This window comes from Naegleria fowleri, assembly GCF_008403515.1.
Source record: "Naegleria fowleri strain ATCC 30894 chromosome Unknown tig68, whole genome shotgun sequence".
NCBI classification, from domain to species: domain Eukaryota; phylum Heterolobosea; class Eutetramitea; order Acrasida; family Naegleriidae; genus Naegleria; species Naegleria fowleri.
Window position 1 is genome coordinate 36,396 of NW_025408000.1, and position 14,313 is coordinate 50,708.

General features: G+C 38.0%; 8 protein-coding genes across 8 annotated transcripts; 4 read left to right on the top strand and 4 right to left on the bottom strand.

The window, feature by feature from the left end:
- Positions 1-425: 425 nt before the first annotated feature.
- Positions 426-2,180, top strand: FDP41_009193 (uncharacterized protein; the record flags this gene model as incomplete). The annotated part of the gene is made up of 2 exons (XM_044713125.1): positions 426-860; positions 987-2,180. 2 exons carry the CDS (start codon positions 426-428, stop codon positions 2,178-2,180), a joined length of 1,629 nt encoding a protein of 542 aa, XP_044557005.1.
- A 342-nt stretch (positions 2,181-2,522) lies between these two features.
- On the bottom strand, positions 2,523-4,572 carry FDP41_009194 (uncharacterized protein; the record flags this gene model as incomplete). Its single annotated transcript, XM_044713126.1, has 2 exons — positions 2,523-3,659; positions 3,895-4,572. 2 exons carry the CDS (start codon positions 4,570-4,572, stop codon positions 2,523-2,525), a joined length of 1,815 nt encoding a protein of 604 aa, XP_044557006.1.
- A 1,207-nt stretch (positions 4,573-5,779) lies between these two features.
- Positions 5,780-7,013, top strand: FDP41_009195 (uncharacterized protein; the record flags this gene model as incomplete). The annotated part of the gene is made up of 4 exons (XM_044713127.1): positions 5,780-6,151; positions 6,392-6,400; positions 6,520-6,720; positions 6,912-7,013. 4 exons carry the CDS (start codon positions 5,780-5,782, stop codon positions 7,011-7,013), a joined length of 684 nt encoding a protein of 227 aa, XP_044557007.1.
- A 266-nt stretch (positions 7,014-7,279) lies between these two features.
- Positions 7,280-8,227, top strand: FDP41_009196 (uncharacterized protein; the record flags this gene model as incomplete). Its single annotated transcript, XM_044713128.1, has 1 exon — positions 7,280-8,227. The coding sequence occupies one exon, from the start codon at positions 7,280-7,282 to the stop codon at positions 8,225-8,227; it is 948 nt and encodes a 315-aa protein (XP_044557008.1).
- Positions 8,228-8,309: 82 nt separating this feature from the next.
- On the bottom strand, positions 8,310-10,055 carry FDP41_009197 (uncharacterized protein; the record flags this gene model as incomplete). The annotated part of the gene is made up of 1 exon (XM_044713129.1): positions 8,310-10,055. The coding sequence occupies one exon, from the start codon at positions 10,053-10,055 to the stop codon at positions 8,310-8,312; it is 1,746 nt and encodes a 581-aa protein (XP_044557009.1).
- Positions 10,056-10,225: 170 nt separating this feature from the next.
- On the bottom strand, positions 10,226-10,861 carry FDP41_009198 (uncharacterized protein; the record flags this gene model as incomplete). Its single annotated transcript, XM_044713130.1, has 1 exon — positions 10,226-10,861. The coding sequence occupies one exon, from the start codon at positions 10,859-10,861 to the stop codon at positions 10,226-10,228; it is 636 nt and encodes a 211-aa protein (XP_044557010.1).
- A 470-nt stretch (positions 10,862-11,331) lies between these two features.
- On the bottom strand, positions 11,332-11,799 carry FDP41_009199 (uncharacterized protein; the record flags this gene model as incomplete). The annotated part of the gene is made up of 1 exon (XM_044713131.1): positions 11,332-11,799. One exon carries the CDS (start codon positions 11,797-11,799, stop codon positions 11,332-11,334), a length of 468 nt encoding a protein of 155 aa, XP_044557011.1.
- A 264-nt stretch (positions 11,800-12,063) lies between these two features.
- On the top strand, positions 12,064-14,280 carry FDP41_009200 (uncharacterized protein; the record flags this gene model as incomplete). Its single annotated transcript, XM_044713134.1, has 1 exon — positions 12,064-14,280. The coding sequence occupies one exon, from the start codon at positions 12,064-12,066 to the stop codon at positions 14,278-14,280; it is 2,217 nt and encodes a 738-aa protein (XP_044557012.1).
- Positions 14,281-14,313: the final 33 nt, after the last annotated feature.

Genomic DNA, 14,313 nt, shown 5'->3' on the forward strand with positions numbered 1-14,313 from the left:
CACCATCTTCTTTGAAAAGTTGATTTCACATTGTTGGTTGTCACACATTCTTTCTAAAAAGAGAGTTCATCAATGCACATGTTCAATCACCCTTTCCTTTCCAAAAAGAATTAAGGAATGAACCATCGTCGTGTGTTGAATATATTCAAAGATCGCCTCCAAGTGAAGAGACAACCTTAACATTTTTGGATTGTTGCGACACTTTTCCGAGCGTGCGCACTTTTTCAACGGACACGCCGAGATCATTAATGGATTTGAACTTGTTATCTTTAATCACCCGAGCTGAAACAAACTTTGACCACAGTGCATGCGCAGTTTTTCTGCCTTCCATAGAATTCATGCACATGCGACGACTTTGATGCATCTCGTCGAGAAGGGTGCGCCCAAAGAATGCCACAAACATCTAAAAGTCCCGAACAACATCGATGAAAATACAACAAAAAAAACAACTCGAAAACACCTCAAAGATCATGGAGAACATGTCGTTTCCGAAATTATCGGAATTTGCCTCTTCAGAGAGTTCATCATCCTCACCAGTGGATCCTTCTGCCATGAAAATAGAATTATTGTCCCTCATTAAAAGACTTCAACCCGTTCACGAAATGAATTATCGGGATGAGAAGAAATTATTTGGAAAGGCTCATCGGAGTGTTTTCAATGCAGATTCCTTGTTGAAGGCAATTGAGAAGGAATGTCACGTCGATCAGAAGGGAGCAGAGAAGATTGCAAATTTCATGATTGAAAATGGAATCATTACATGTATCGATAAAAAGAAGTACACCATTCAAGATGGAAAATTATTTAAATTCACACGAGAGTATTTGCCAAGAATGGTTATTTTGGGAGGTGGACATGCAGGAGTAAGTTTTTGAAGTTTGTTTGATAGATGACCAAAATGGAATTTCATTGTTGAATAATTCTTGGTGTTGCATGTAATTTGAACAACAATTCTTGCATGTTGAATGTGAACACATGAAAATTGTTAGATAACAGCAGCTCAGAACTTGTTTGAATATTTCAATATAATTCTCATTGACAAGAATGATGTGGCAAGTTTAAAACCCTCTCATCCCATTGTTTTGGAAAAAGAAGAACATGCAGACAAGATTTCAGTTCCTCTTTCAGATGTAATGCAAAATAGAGGAGTGTTCATCCGTGGCTTGGTGAGACATGTAACACAAGAGGGAGTTTTTGTTGAAACATCGAACACAACTTTTACATTTGATTCCTTCTTAAATACTGTCACACAAAATGACGAAAAACTTTCAGCCTTCCAAAATCGCAAATTTTTAAACTATGATTATCTTGTCATTGCAACAGGATCATCTTCATGGAAAAACATGTTAGAATTTACACAACAGGACAATCCAGATAATAAGATTCTTTATGTAGATCCATACTCTTTGGAAAGCGTGAAATCCTCCATTCCACTTCTCAAGAATGATTCTACAAAGAAAATTGTATTAATAGGAGGTGGATTTATTGGAGTGGAATTTGCTGGTTCTTTAGCCTTTTCCTATCCAAAGAGAGAATTTATTCTCATTCAACGAGGTGACATGATTATGAAACCTTCAGAAGCAGCACATAAGGTCGTATCAGAGAATTTCAAGAAATTCAAAAATCTCAAAATCATGTTTCATTCACAAGTAACCTCCCAGAAGGATGCCAATACGCTTGTGGTCAAGACTACAGCACCAAATCAGCAAAATGGTGGTTCTGAAGAATTAGAAATCGATTGCTCTGTTTGTTATTTATGCAGTGGATGTAAACCAAACACGGACATGCTGAAAGGTTCGAATTTTGAATCTGTTTTGGATGAGAGAGGATACATTAAGGTAAACAAACATTTCCAAGTACTCGATCCGAGTGACAATACCCGACACTTGAGAAATGTGTTTGCTCTAGGAGATGTGAATAATTTGGAAGTTGACAAGTTATTGCAAAATGCCAGACTTCAATCAGCTTGTTTTACGGACGTGGCCAAATTGGTAGTTCAAAACTCGAAAGAACCTCTCCCATCGTATGAAGTGGATGCTCGAGTGAAGGCAGCAAGCGTAGGTCCAAAACATGGATTTGTGATTAAGGAAGAAAAAGTATTGTTTTCCTCCTTTATGGTGAACAAATTGAAAGGACTTCTTGAAACGACTGTGATGAAGCAATATCGTAAAACAGTCGATTAAGATATGAACTTTATAATAAATATTGATCAGGTTTAAAGAAATGAAGATTTATAAAGTCTTGGCCTTTGTAGAAAAAGATAGTTGGATACTGCCTTAAATGTCATAATTGTGTTAGTACTAAATAAATAATTTTCGGACCGAACAAGGTAGAAGAAAAAGAAAGAGGAGAAAAACTCTAAATCGAGCAATCTTATTATAATAAGTGTTCTCGATTAATTTTTAAATATTAAACAAATAATACAAGTTAAATTTTACAAAATTGGTTTGAACCTTAATGCTATTTACAAATCTGAGTATCATTTCAAAAACTCAAAATCCACATTTCCTGTCACTTGTCACACTTTACCATTCCTCCAATCCAAACAATTTCTTACCAATGGGTGAAGGCACAAAGTCTTTAGGCATTTGTTGAAGAATCATTTGTCTTCGCATTTCAAAAAAGGTCGTGTTCGTACTCTCATTCACCACACTCGAATCCATATACTTTTCACATTTAAACATTCGAATATACTGAACCATATGAAATCGATCTGAATCATTCGAATAAGTACACGATGGAATTCTCGAATCCCACACCAACAATGCTCCCGCTGGCAATGAAATTGGTTTCGCATATGGATACAAATCATAAGAAAGTGGCACTTTGATAAATGAATCCTGATGTTCCGTAATGGTACCAAATCGCTTATAAGTGGCCCTTGTCCACGTCAGAAAATTATCAGGCGTATGAAAACTCGGAACCAACAGGAGACCTCCGTCTTGCTCTCTCGAATCCACCAAATTAATCAAACCTTGAAGTTTGAACTCGTCGCGCAAATAGTCTTTGGCGGGATTCGAGACGAGGGCGCTCTCCGAGTCCATTAATGGAAAAATGCCGTAATCCTCATTGAGCAAGAATTTTCGGGGAGTGCAAGTCTTGAGAAGAGAGAGAGCACGTTCGCATGGAGAATATTTGGAGGAAGAAGAAGAAGAGGAAGAAGAAGAGGAGGATTTCTTTTTTTTGGAAGAAGAAGAAGGAGAAGAGGATTTGGAGGGTTCGAGATTTGAGGAATTTTGATGGTTGTGATTGTGGTTGTTGTTTTGGTGTGAATGAGGTGATGATGCATGATCTGTGAGAGGACTTGAATTGAATAATCCTCGACTGGATCCAATGTCTGTAAATGTCAGACTTGATGAATTTACCAAATTAGGTAATTGGTCTAAAGTGCTAGAATTCAAATGCTTTTGTAAATTGGTGTTCAGTGTTTGATATTGTTTGAAGAGTTTCCATGGATTGAGTCTCCAATGTAACCAATTTGATTTTGTTTTGTACTGTGGAAAATCTTTTCGAGTTTTTCCATCTTTACAGAGAACGTCTTTGGTTGGTTTCATAACTCCATACGTATCGAAACCCACCCATAATTTGTTACATCCATTCATGAGGAGATTAAATATTCTGTAAATATTTTCGTTTTGTCGATTTTCCATAGCACAAATACCCTATTCATGGAAAATAAAGAAATGTCAATAATTCGCATGGGATCAATTTCGATCAATTTAAAAAATTATTAAATTAATATTCAAGAGGAACGAAAATAAGATCCCACAAGGCCAAAATTTTCAATTCAATTCATCAAAATCGCGTGTAGAGATTTCCAATTAACACACATTTTCCACACCAATTGTTGTCATTTTCAAATAATTTTTGGAAACAATGACTCACTCATACACTTACCATTGCAGGTTGATTTCCCAAAATTCCGACATTGTCAAACTCTGGCCATCCACATTCTTCTCGCCACGTCGTCGGATCATTTCTCTGAACCGGTGTAAAAGCATTATTAGAATTGGAATTCCCATTCGAATTCGATTCATTACAAGAGACACCATTGGATGAACTTTCCGTATTTCCTCCATTGTGAAATTCTCTTAAACTTTCAATGACGGATTTTGTGGAATCATCCGTTCCTTCAATAATCTTCCAAATTTCTTCAATCGTCTCCTCAATTTGTTTCTCCGACAAGACATTTCTCACCACGACGAATCCATACTTTTCAAAGAAGGCTTTGATTTCATCTAATTGATCCATTGTGAAATTTAAGGTGTAAAGTCCGTCACTGGTTTTCGGAAGAGACATCGGAATGGCCGTTGTGTTGGAAAGAACTCCGTTGGAGGCAAGAGAAGAGTTGGAGGAGGAGGAGGGGCTTTTCTGAGTCGAGTCATTTGTGTATTTTTTTGGAGTTGAGGAAGATTTGAAGAACTTGAACGATGATTTGAATTTCTTGTTCGGAGAAGGCGGAGGAGAAGGAGGAGATTTTAATTCTTCCGAAGAAGAACTTGTTGAATCAAAAGTGGAAGTAGTGGTGGTGATGCTGCTGTTGGTGGTGGTGGAGGTGGATTGATTTTGTCCCATTCTTCGTTTGTTGTTGTTGTTGTTGAGCGGGAACGACAGAAAAACGTATTCACAAGATTGTGTTTAGAGATGTAAGAGGATGATGAAAATATGTTTTTCCAAAAAGGATATTCTTGTACAAGAAGAAGAATAATAGGAATAGATATGGAAGAAGAATTTGTGTTCAAACACCTTCAGTGAATGAAGGAAGAACAGTTTGGAGAGGAGTTTCACTATTCTTGTTATTCTTGATGTTTTTTTTAATTTAATAATTATTATTCGTGTTGTGGAGATTCGGTCGGGATGACCAATACTCTTGCAACCAAGGTTGAGAGAAAGGTAAGTTGAACTCACGGCCGATGCGTATGAGGATGTTGTTGGTCGGTCCGCAATGACTGTTGTGAGACGATTGGTTTTATTTTTTAGAGTTGGCAGGTGACAGACGACTTTGACTGTCCGGAGTGACTCGCTCTTCCGCACGGCAGAAAAGAGCAGAAATGAAGATAGCCGTTGCATTTCTTTCCTTAAGTGACACTTGCTCACAACTAGGACAGATGTCATTCGAAATGACTTGATAGAAAAAGGTTAAAGCAACACAACTCGGGTCACATTGTTGTGAATCTCTTTTGTAATGAAATGGATTTGAATTGCAAATGTGAAATACAAACGAAGGATTTAATGTTTCAATTCACACATTATTATTGCGAGCTCACTTACACATCTCTGGACAAGGATGGAATTAAAGAACTTTATTAACGAAAAACAATTTAAAGTTGCCACAACAGTTAATCGAGTTTGTTGCACCATGCAAGAACTGACATACCAAAAAAGAGTTTCCTTTCTCTATTTTGCAAAACCATAAAAGAATCCCTCTCCATCACCAATCATTAAGATTCAAAAGAACCAAACACACGAGATTATTTCTCTCTCTATGATTTTCTACATTAATATTCCTTTCCGTGAGAATGAAACCAATAGGAACATCAATCTGTTGGTTTCCGCTCGAAATTTAGTTTCCTTGATGCATTAAAACAAAAATAACGTTTAAGATTTTTTTTAAAAAAAACACACCTCAAGGAGAACAACAAGGATTTTTCATCTTTTGGAGTTTTTCAAACAACCTTTCGTGTTTGTTGGCTCTTTGGATCGATTACTCGTAGTACTACATTCACGAGAACAAGAATAATATCTTTTGTATCATCTTTGCAGTAGAGTACCTCAACTGAGAATGGCAACCACCATAGCTCCTCTTGCTTCACCTCCATTGCCACTGGAATATTTGGCGTATAAAACAGTGTACTGGATTGAAACTAATTCCTTCTATCAAATGTACTTGTTCTTTGAAGAGCTTAATAAGGCTTCCATGGAGCAACAAGCAGCCGCCTCTAACAATTCTAACCATCGTCGGAATGCAACCTATTATTCCTATCACGGTACAGCCCTGGCAGCACCTGTAATGCCTTTCCAAATTATTGATTTAATTAACCACTATGACAAATGTTTCCGAAGAAGACCACTGTATTCGGCGTGTGCCAAAGGCTCCCTTCCTCTCGTGAGATATTTGGTTGATTTGGGAGCTCGAGTGAATGATTTAAACGAAGTAAGTACGACTTGACTGTTTTGTTTCAGGCAAAGAATCATATTGCAATCTCTCTCAATGTAACATCATCTCATGCGTTGTATAATCTACATACATGAACACTGATGTAGGAGGTAAGTACACGGAACGATGAGGATAAATAAGCAAGCCTCTCACAAACTAACCGACTTTTGCCAAACTTGAATACAATCATTTGTCTCTTTGTGTATACAAATGTAAACCATGATTGCATTTGAATAGTCCGAACATGTAAGTATTGGAATATTTGGACTGAATAATATTAACCTGAGCAATTCATTATTCATATTGGCTGAAATGGCTTCCTTCCTTTAAACAATGCTAAACTTGATGCATCATCATGCGTGCAGACTGCCTTATGGATTGCCTCAAATCATGGTCACTTTGAAATTGTAAAATACCTCCTTAAGAGAGGAGCCGACAAGAATATGAAATGCAAGAACGGAAAATCATCAAAGGATATCGCTTCGGAGCGTGGTCATAAGCACATTGTGGAACTTTTGGAAAATTTTGATTATGAAATGTACAAGTTGATGAGAAGGAGAAAACAGGTACGTGATGTGAGTGAACTTTAAACATTCTATTGTTGACTTGTTTCAATGACTTGCCATACTTTTGAATGGACGCATGTGTTGACATTACTTCCTGCCCCAATTGCTCCCATTGATAATGCACATGAACGACAATGCATCATGTTGCCCATGAACTCACATCGATCAATCACTATTCACCAAACATGCAGATGTTTAAATCTCGCCTCCTAAAGTCATCCAATCACCAAGGATTCTGTGATGTGAATGTCATGACATCTGAGGAAAAGAGTAATGAAAATCTACTGCCATGAACCAAACCTGTACAATATTCACTAATTCAAAACTTCTTCAACCTATCTCTCTGCGCTTATGAATTGGAATCCATTCTCTAAAATCATAGCTAATTCTACAAAAATTGAAAACTAGATAACGCGCCAATCATGATCCACTTCCCTTTCTAACTTTTCACCAATCGATATTTTGGTAAACTCCCACTGCTTTAAAACCAGCATTTAGGTCCTGTATTTTCACAAAAAACAAATTGTATAAACACAACAACACAAACTAATAGTAGACAATGTCAACACAACCAACAAGTAGCAGCAAACTTTCATTCGTGTTTGCACTGGCTTGTATTTTTGCGACCATTCTCCTTTTAGAATGCCCTTTCACACTTGCCAGTATCAAACTCTCGGGTGGCACACAAGCATCCGAGTCTGAATTCGCAGGAATTGTGAGTATTCAATATCAGAGTGCTGCGGACCAAGCACCTTCCCATTTCTGTGGTGCATCCATTGTGAATGCTCGATACATTATAACAGCTGCCCATTGCGTCCAAGGTGTTGACATTTCCAAACTTGTGGTCGTTGCAGGAACATCCAATAACAATTGTTACAAAGACACCTCTGGACGATGCATTGTACGAACGGTATCTCAAGTAGTGCCTCATCCCAACTTTGATGTCTACTCCATCACCAACGACATTGCTCTCGTTCAATTATCCCAAGACCTTCCTCTCGTGACCATGTCTTCCAAAGTGAAATCCTTCAAATTAGAATCAGGAGTTGTACCTTTTGGAGCTCAACTTCAAATTGCTGGTTGGGGAGCAACTCAAAACCAAGGCAGTAGTGTCAACAATTTACAAAAGGGTCAAATTCCACTCCAGACCACCTCTGTTTGCTCTCAGAAACAATTGACCATTTCTGGACCTGCTCAAATGTGCATTGGAGCTGGAGGTTCTGCTCAAGGTATTGATATTTGTAGTGGTGACGCTGGAAGTCCTGCATTCTATTTGAACAGCAGGGATTCCAATGCGCCAGTGTTGGTCGGAATTGTTTCCTATGGTCCAGCAGGATGTGGTGGAAATAATGTCGGTGTCTATGCAAACGTCACTAATTATTTACCATGGATCAGAAGTGTCACAAGTGACGTCTTTTTGAGCTCGTACACAAGCGGTAGTACTCCAATACCTACGCCAGCACCATCACCAAGACCAAACATCAATACAGATCAATGTACCTGTTAAAAACAAGTTGTGAAACAGTAAAACGTTGAAAATTATATTAAATTGAAATGACCATTAGTATTCTTCTTTTTTGAAATGTACATTAAATGTGAGGGGGTGGCTGGCTCGTGAGAGATGAAATGCTGGGCAATACAAATGCTTGCTGGCTTGAGGAACCTGTAGGAGGAGAAGTACTTGAGGATGAATGGCCATAAAGTGGTTGCTGCATTGAGGAAGATGGTGTTGACATTGTGTTGTAAGGCTGTTGAGAAGGATAATTTTGAGGTTGGTAATATTGAGAGTGGTAATATTGTTGATCTGTGGAGTGATAGGAAGTTGTTGGTAGCTGTGTTTGTTGATGAGAGGATGGATATGTGTGATTCGAATAACTCTGCTGAGAAGGGTGGTAAGCAGTGTTGTTATAGCTTGTAGAATTTGATTGTGGATTTTGTGTTGATGAAGGATATGGATAAGAGTATGTGGATGACATGTTTGCTGCAGCACTTGCTGGGAAAGGATAGGATGCAGAGGTCTCAGCACCATGGTGCATGTGTTGTGGTGGTTGTGAAAATTGTTGTTGCTGAGAAGAGGGATATTGATAATTGTGAGAATTCTGTGAATAGTATTGCTGAGGTTGTGATGAAGCATATTGCTGTGGCGGTAATTGCTGTTGTTGCTGACCTGCTGCTGATGTTGTGGAGGTGTATTGAGGAAGTACCGATGACGATGAGGAAGCATATGCAGAAGTTGATGTAGTCGAAGTATTATACTGGTTGCCTCCAACACCAGAAGGAGCATAGTGCGACGACGATGGTGTAGATTGTTGCCCCATTAAGGTTTCTGGATTGGATACGGTAGAAGCAGTTGGAAACTTTTGAGATGATACTTGTTGTGATGATGACGATGCTGTTGGAAGAGTATTTTCTGAATCTGCATAATGTTCTTCATGGTCAAAATCTTCGTCATCTTCGTGTTCCATTTCCTCCTTGACCCTCTTCTTTCTCCTTCCTCCCTTCTTTTTTGGCTTTTCCACAGCAGCAGCCGTAGTGGTATTTGCACCTTCTCCTTCATCGCTCATGACAGCTGATTCACCTTGAGCGGATGCCAAAATTTGAATATTTGCAACTTTGTTTTTCAAAAAGTCAAAACGTTCCTCAGATTCAATACATTCTTTCAAGTGAGCTGGTGTAACCGTATTGGCATTTCTCCTCTTTGTAATTTTTGCCGATTGTGTCACTAGATCTTGAATAAATAATTCCAACGACCGAGAAACAAGAACAGGAACGGCAGCAGCAATTTTTCCAATTTCCTCATCCGATTGAATTATTCTTCTAATTTTTGCCATTGCAAATGTTGGACGAATTTTCTTCTTTCCGAAAGATGTTGGTGTAGTCGGATTCGTTGGAGGTGAAGCTTGTGGAATATTAGATGATTTTTCTGCTGTTGTTTGTTGTTTTCCTTCATCCGATGAAGCAACTGGCAATGATGAATTGACATCTGTATTAATAAATAATTCCTTCTTTGTTTGTTCCTGCTTTTTCTTTCTTCCTCTTTTACTTGGTGCTGATTGAGAAGATGCATTAGCAGTACCACTTGCCGATGATGATGATGAAGGTGGAGGTGGTGTAATCATTTGAACTGTTCTCTTCTGCTGTGTTGCTTCATTATTTGTCGATGCTGATGGTTGTGTTGGTAATATATTCGGAGATGTTGTATTTTGTCCAGAAACAACAACGACATTACTTGCTCCCGAATTTTTCCTCGAAGGAGGAGTGGTCGTGTTCTTACTGAGAAGTGTGTTGGTGGGTTTCTTGAGGTGCGAATTCGGAGGATGTTGTTGAGGGGGCATTTTTTTTGTTTTTTTTAAAATTTTCAAAAAATTAATTCTTAATATTTTAAAAACATGTTTTTTATATGTTAAATATTAATATTGTCATTTGATAATTTGAAGTGGCATTCTAATAAAATTTATTGGAGACGAGAAAACATTGCATCTCTGGGATGAACTTGATAACTGTCTTACTTGTTCTTGTGCAATTCCTTTTCCTCTTTTCCAGAGGGTCTCAATATGACACCTCCGAGCCAAGTCAACAACCAAGGAATGACTCCATTCAACAATTGAATCCATGTCAAAATTGCTTCTTCATTCAAGTGTTGGAAAGATCCTTTCATGGCCATGACCAATGAACCAATTAGAACGGCATGTGAAATGAATCCCATGACCACACTCCAAAAAATCACATTCAACACATAGCTCACGTTTTTGAATCCACCATTTTCCTTAATTTCCAAATACATTAAAAACAAAGCCAATGGCAAAAACATGGTAACACCAGTGACAAGTCCTGAATTATATGTCCAACCAGTGGTTGGTACTTCAATCATATGTTTCCAAGCATTCACAAGAATAGATCCAATTCCACTTGCTTTCAATAAGGTGAAAGTCTTTCGATTACTTGTTTGGGATTGGAATAATGCAACCAATGTCAACATGATCCAAACAGTTCCACAAATGACAATCATGATAATCCATTCAGTAGCAGCACATTTTCTCTTCTTGGTGGCAGTCTGTTCCAACAAGGCACATAATTGACCTTTGAACGCATACTTATTACCGTACACATCAATTCCATGTTCTTCAAATTGATGAATCATGTAAAAGAAAAGAGGAAGCCACCAGTAGAAGGCAGTGCGTTCGTAAGAGTGATGAACGAGAGAGGCTGTAAAGAACCCATGACACTCCGAGCAATCCAAGAACAAGAGCTGGAAATGGTCATTCAATGACCAAGAGATGAAAGAGATCGAGTGCCATCACTGTTATGTGAAATTGTTGTGTGTGATTTGATCGAACAACGCTGAATTGTCTTCAAAATTTTTCTGTGTGTGAAATATTCTGAGTTTTGAATGACGACAAATTGTCACCGATCAGCGGCCAATCGTCAGTAATTCGCACAACTTGATTCGAGAATAATAAAAGGTTAGGAAGCAACGATGGGCCAAATATGATTCCAGAATACTATTGAAGACCTTGGACGCAGTGATTGTTTGCGTCATGAATGCTGCAAAAAAGTGCTGAAAGAGATGATTGTGTCAATGTTGATAAGGTGCAAACAACTCCCCAATGCTCACTTCAAAAATCGATACTTTTGTCGAAGAGCCAAATCCACAAAATCCGTTCTTTCCTCTCTTCGTTTCAAATAGAGCCATCGGTAATAGACATATCCGATCAATGAAAGTACACAAGCAATAAGCATCATCCATCGACTTGCATTCATATCATTCCTATCAAACAATAATTCAGAAATGTACAAAATCATTTGTTCATAAAAAGTTGTTGCATAGTACTGTGATGATTTGCTCCTCCTCCGATTATGAAATATGAAATTCCTCATTGGAAATAAATCTCCAGTGAGAAGGTGAAGCGTTGCTTTCCATAAGCCTTGGGTTGGTTGATCTTCATCATCCGAATGATTATTATTTGGAGAAAAACTAATTTCCAATGTATTGGCATCATAAATTTCATTTACAGATTCATCATCATCATTACTCCTTTCAACAAAAACGTCCTCATCACTATGATGATCCTGTCTCATCTTGTTTAATTTCCGAAAGAATGACATTTTTCAACGTGGAGCCTCAATCAATCATGAATGAATTATTAAATTTTAATTTTCCTTTTTCAGCACTCCTCCAAAGCCTCCCAACGATTGTACTTTCTCTCCCAAATTGATTCAAATTTTCTATGATGATTATTTCAAACCAAAAACCTTCCAATATTCAAAACGAGAATTTAATAAAAATCGGAACACACACAAGCTTCTTAAAATTTTTTGATGATTCCACAAAAAACAAAATTCATGAAACATTATCATCTCCACACTTCCTCTGAAGAAGACTCATCAACAAGTTTATTTGAAACTCTCACCAAGAGCCTCTCATTTGATCATACTCAAGTTCAAAGTTTTAAACAACGAAATGGACAATCATCGGAGAGCAATCATACGAATGGACATTCAGCCCGAACCAAGGCTTCTCTAACTATCCACAATATGGCAGATGAAAAGTTGTTTGAACAATTATTGCCAGCATCGAGTTTGGACTTTTTCGGAATGACATCATCATCAACAATGAGTACATCCAAACCAATAGGCTCTTCTTCTTCTCAGGCATCATCAAAGGCTTCACTTAGGGAACGAATGAAACAATTAAAGAAATCATCATCATCTGCTCATTCCGAACAAGAGAATAGCAACAATAATAGCAAGGAAGATAATGATGGTGAAGAGGATGATGATTTGACAAATTTACCTCCTCCTCTCACAACTGCTGAGGAAATTCGAAAATTCAGAAAAGACAACAAAATCAAGATTAAAGGAATTGTGAGCCAGATGGATCCCGATTTGTTGTTGGCTCCCACTTTGACTTCCAAGAAGAAGCAACAATCTCAGCCATCAGAAAGCAACACAAGCTCTGAAAATTCTGCAACCACATCGGACCCTGTGGAGGTCTTTACCTCTCCTTACAAACCATTTGTTTCTTTCCTCGAGTTAAAGAATAGATATCCTGATTTGGTGCGCGATTATTTATATAGGAATATTAAAACCAAGCTCAAATACAAGTCACCTACACCTGTACAAATGCAAGCCATACCTGTGCTCATGTCGAGAAAGGAATGTCTTGTAGCTGCACCAACAGGTTCTGGTAAAACAGTTGCATTTTGTTTACCCATGTTATGTCTTTTGGGTAAACCTAGGAAAGAAGGATTTAGAGGATTAATTATTACACCTACAAAGATTTTGGCTGATCAGATATATCGAAATTTGGAAGTATTAGGAAGTGGAAAAGACTGGAAAATTCGCCTTAATGATCAATCTGCAGTAGATAGTGAAGCAGGTGAGACACAAGGGGCTGTGAGAGACAATCACAAATTCCAATCCAAGAGAAATGATATTTTAATTTCAACACCTATGCGTTTATTGACCATGATTAAGAACGGAATTATTGATTTAACCAATGTAGAAATGCTAGTTTTTGATGAAGCAGATCGTTTATTCGACTTGGGATTTATTGAACAAGTGGACGAAATTTTGAGTTTTTGCACCAACCCAAATTTAGTGAAGGCATATTTCAGCGCTACCATTCCACTCAGTTTGGAACACACATTGAAGACCCAGACATCTCTTCTGAAACCAGACGCTGTTCAAGTGAGTATTGGTGTCAGAAATGCAGGACCTGACACCATTCACCAAAAATTGGTTTTTGTTGGCTCTGAAGAAGGCAAACTTCTGGCTCTGAAAGAAAGAATTCGAGTGGAAGGTCTGAAACCTCCAGTGCTCATTTTCGTACAATCAATTGAAAGAGCCAAACAACTCTACAAGGAAATGCTTTACACGTTAACAAGTACAACAGGCATGTCATCGAGCTCAACTGAAACTGGTGCCAGTGATCCTCTCGATTACTGTGTGGACTACATTCACGGAAAACGAAGTGACAAGAAAAATCATGAGGTGATTCAAAATTTCAGAACAGGAAAAACATGGGCCTTAATTTGTACAGACGTCATGGCTCGTGGTTTGGACTTTAAAAACATTTCATGTGTCATTAATTATGATTTCCCAACCTCTGTTTCAAATTATATTCACAGAATTGGTAGAACCGGTCGAGCGGGTCAGCGTGGAGAGGCTTTAACATTTTTCACCTATGACGATATTCCTCTTTTGAAAAATATTGCAGACGTGTTGAAGAACTCTGGTTGTCCTGTTCCTGATTACATGTCAGAAATTAAGCAAGTCTCAGAACAAAAGATGACGAAGACGGTCATTGAAAATATCAAAGCCACGAAAATTGGACGATCCAAAAAACAAGAGGATGATGTTGAAACCAACAACGGGAAAAAGCCACTCGACAAAAAAGAAAAAAGAAAAGCTCTCCATATGGGCCGACAAAAGAGCAAATCACAACAACAGTCTAACAATTCAAAGCCTCAATCAAACAAGAAACCCCAAGAAGAAAAGAAACGAAAAAAAGTCAGCTTTGTTGATGAGTCGGCACCAGCAACGAAGAAAAACAAATGAAAACTTTTAAACGGTTCTACAATGGAAATGTCA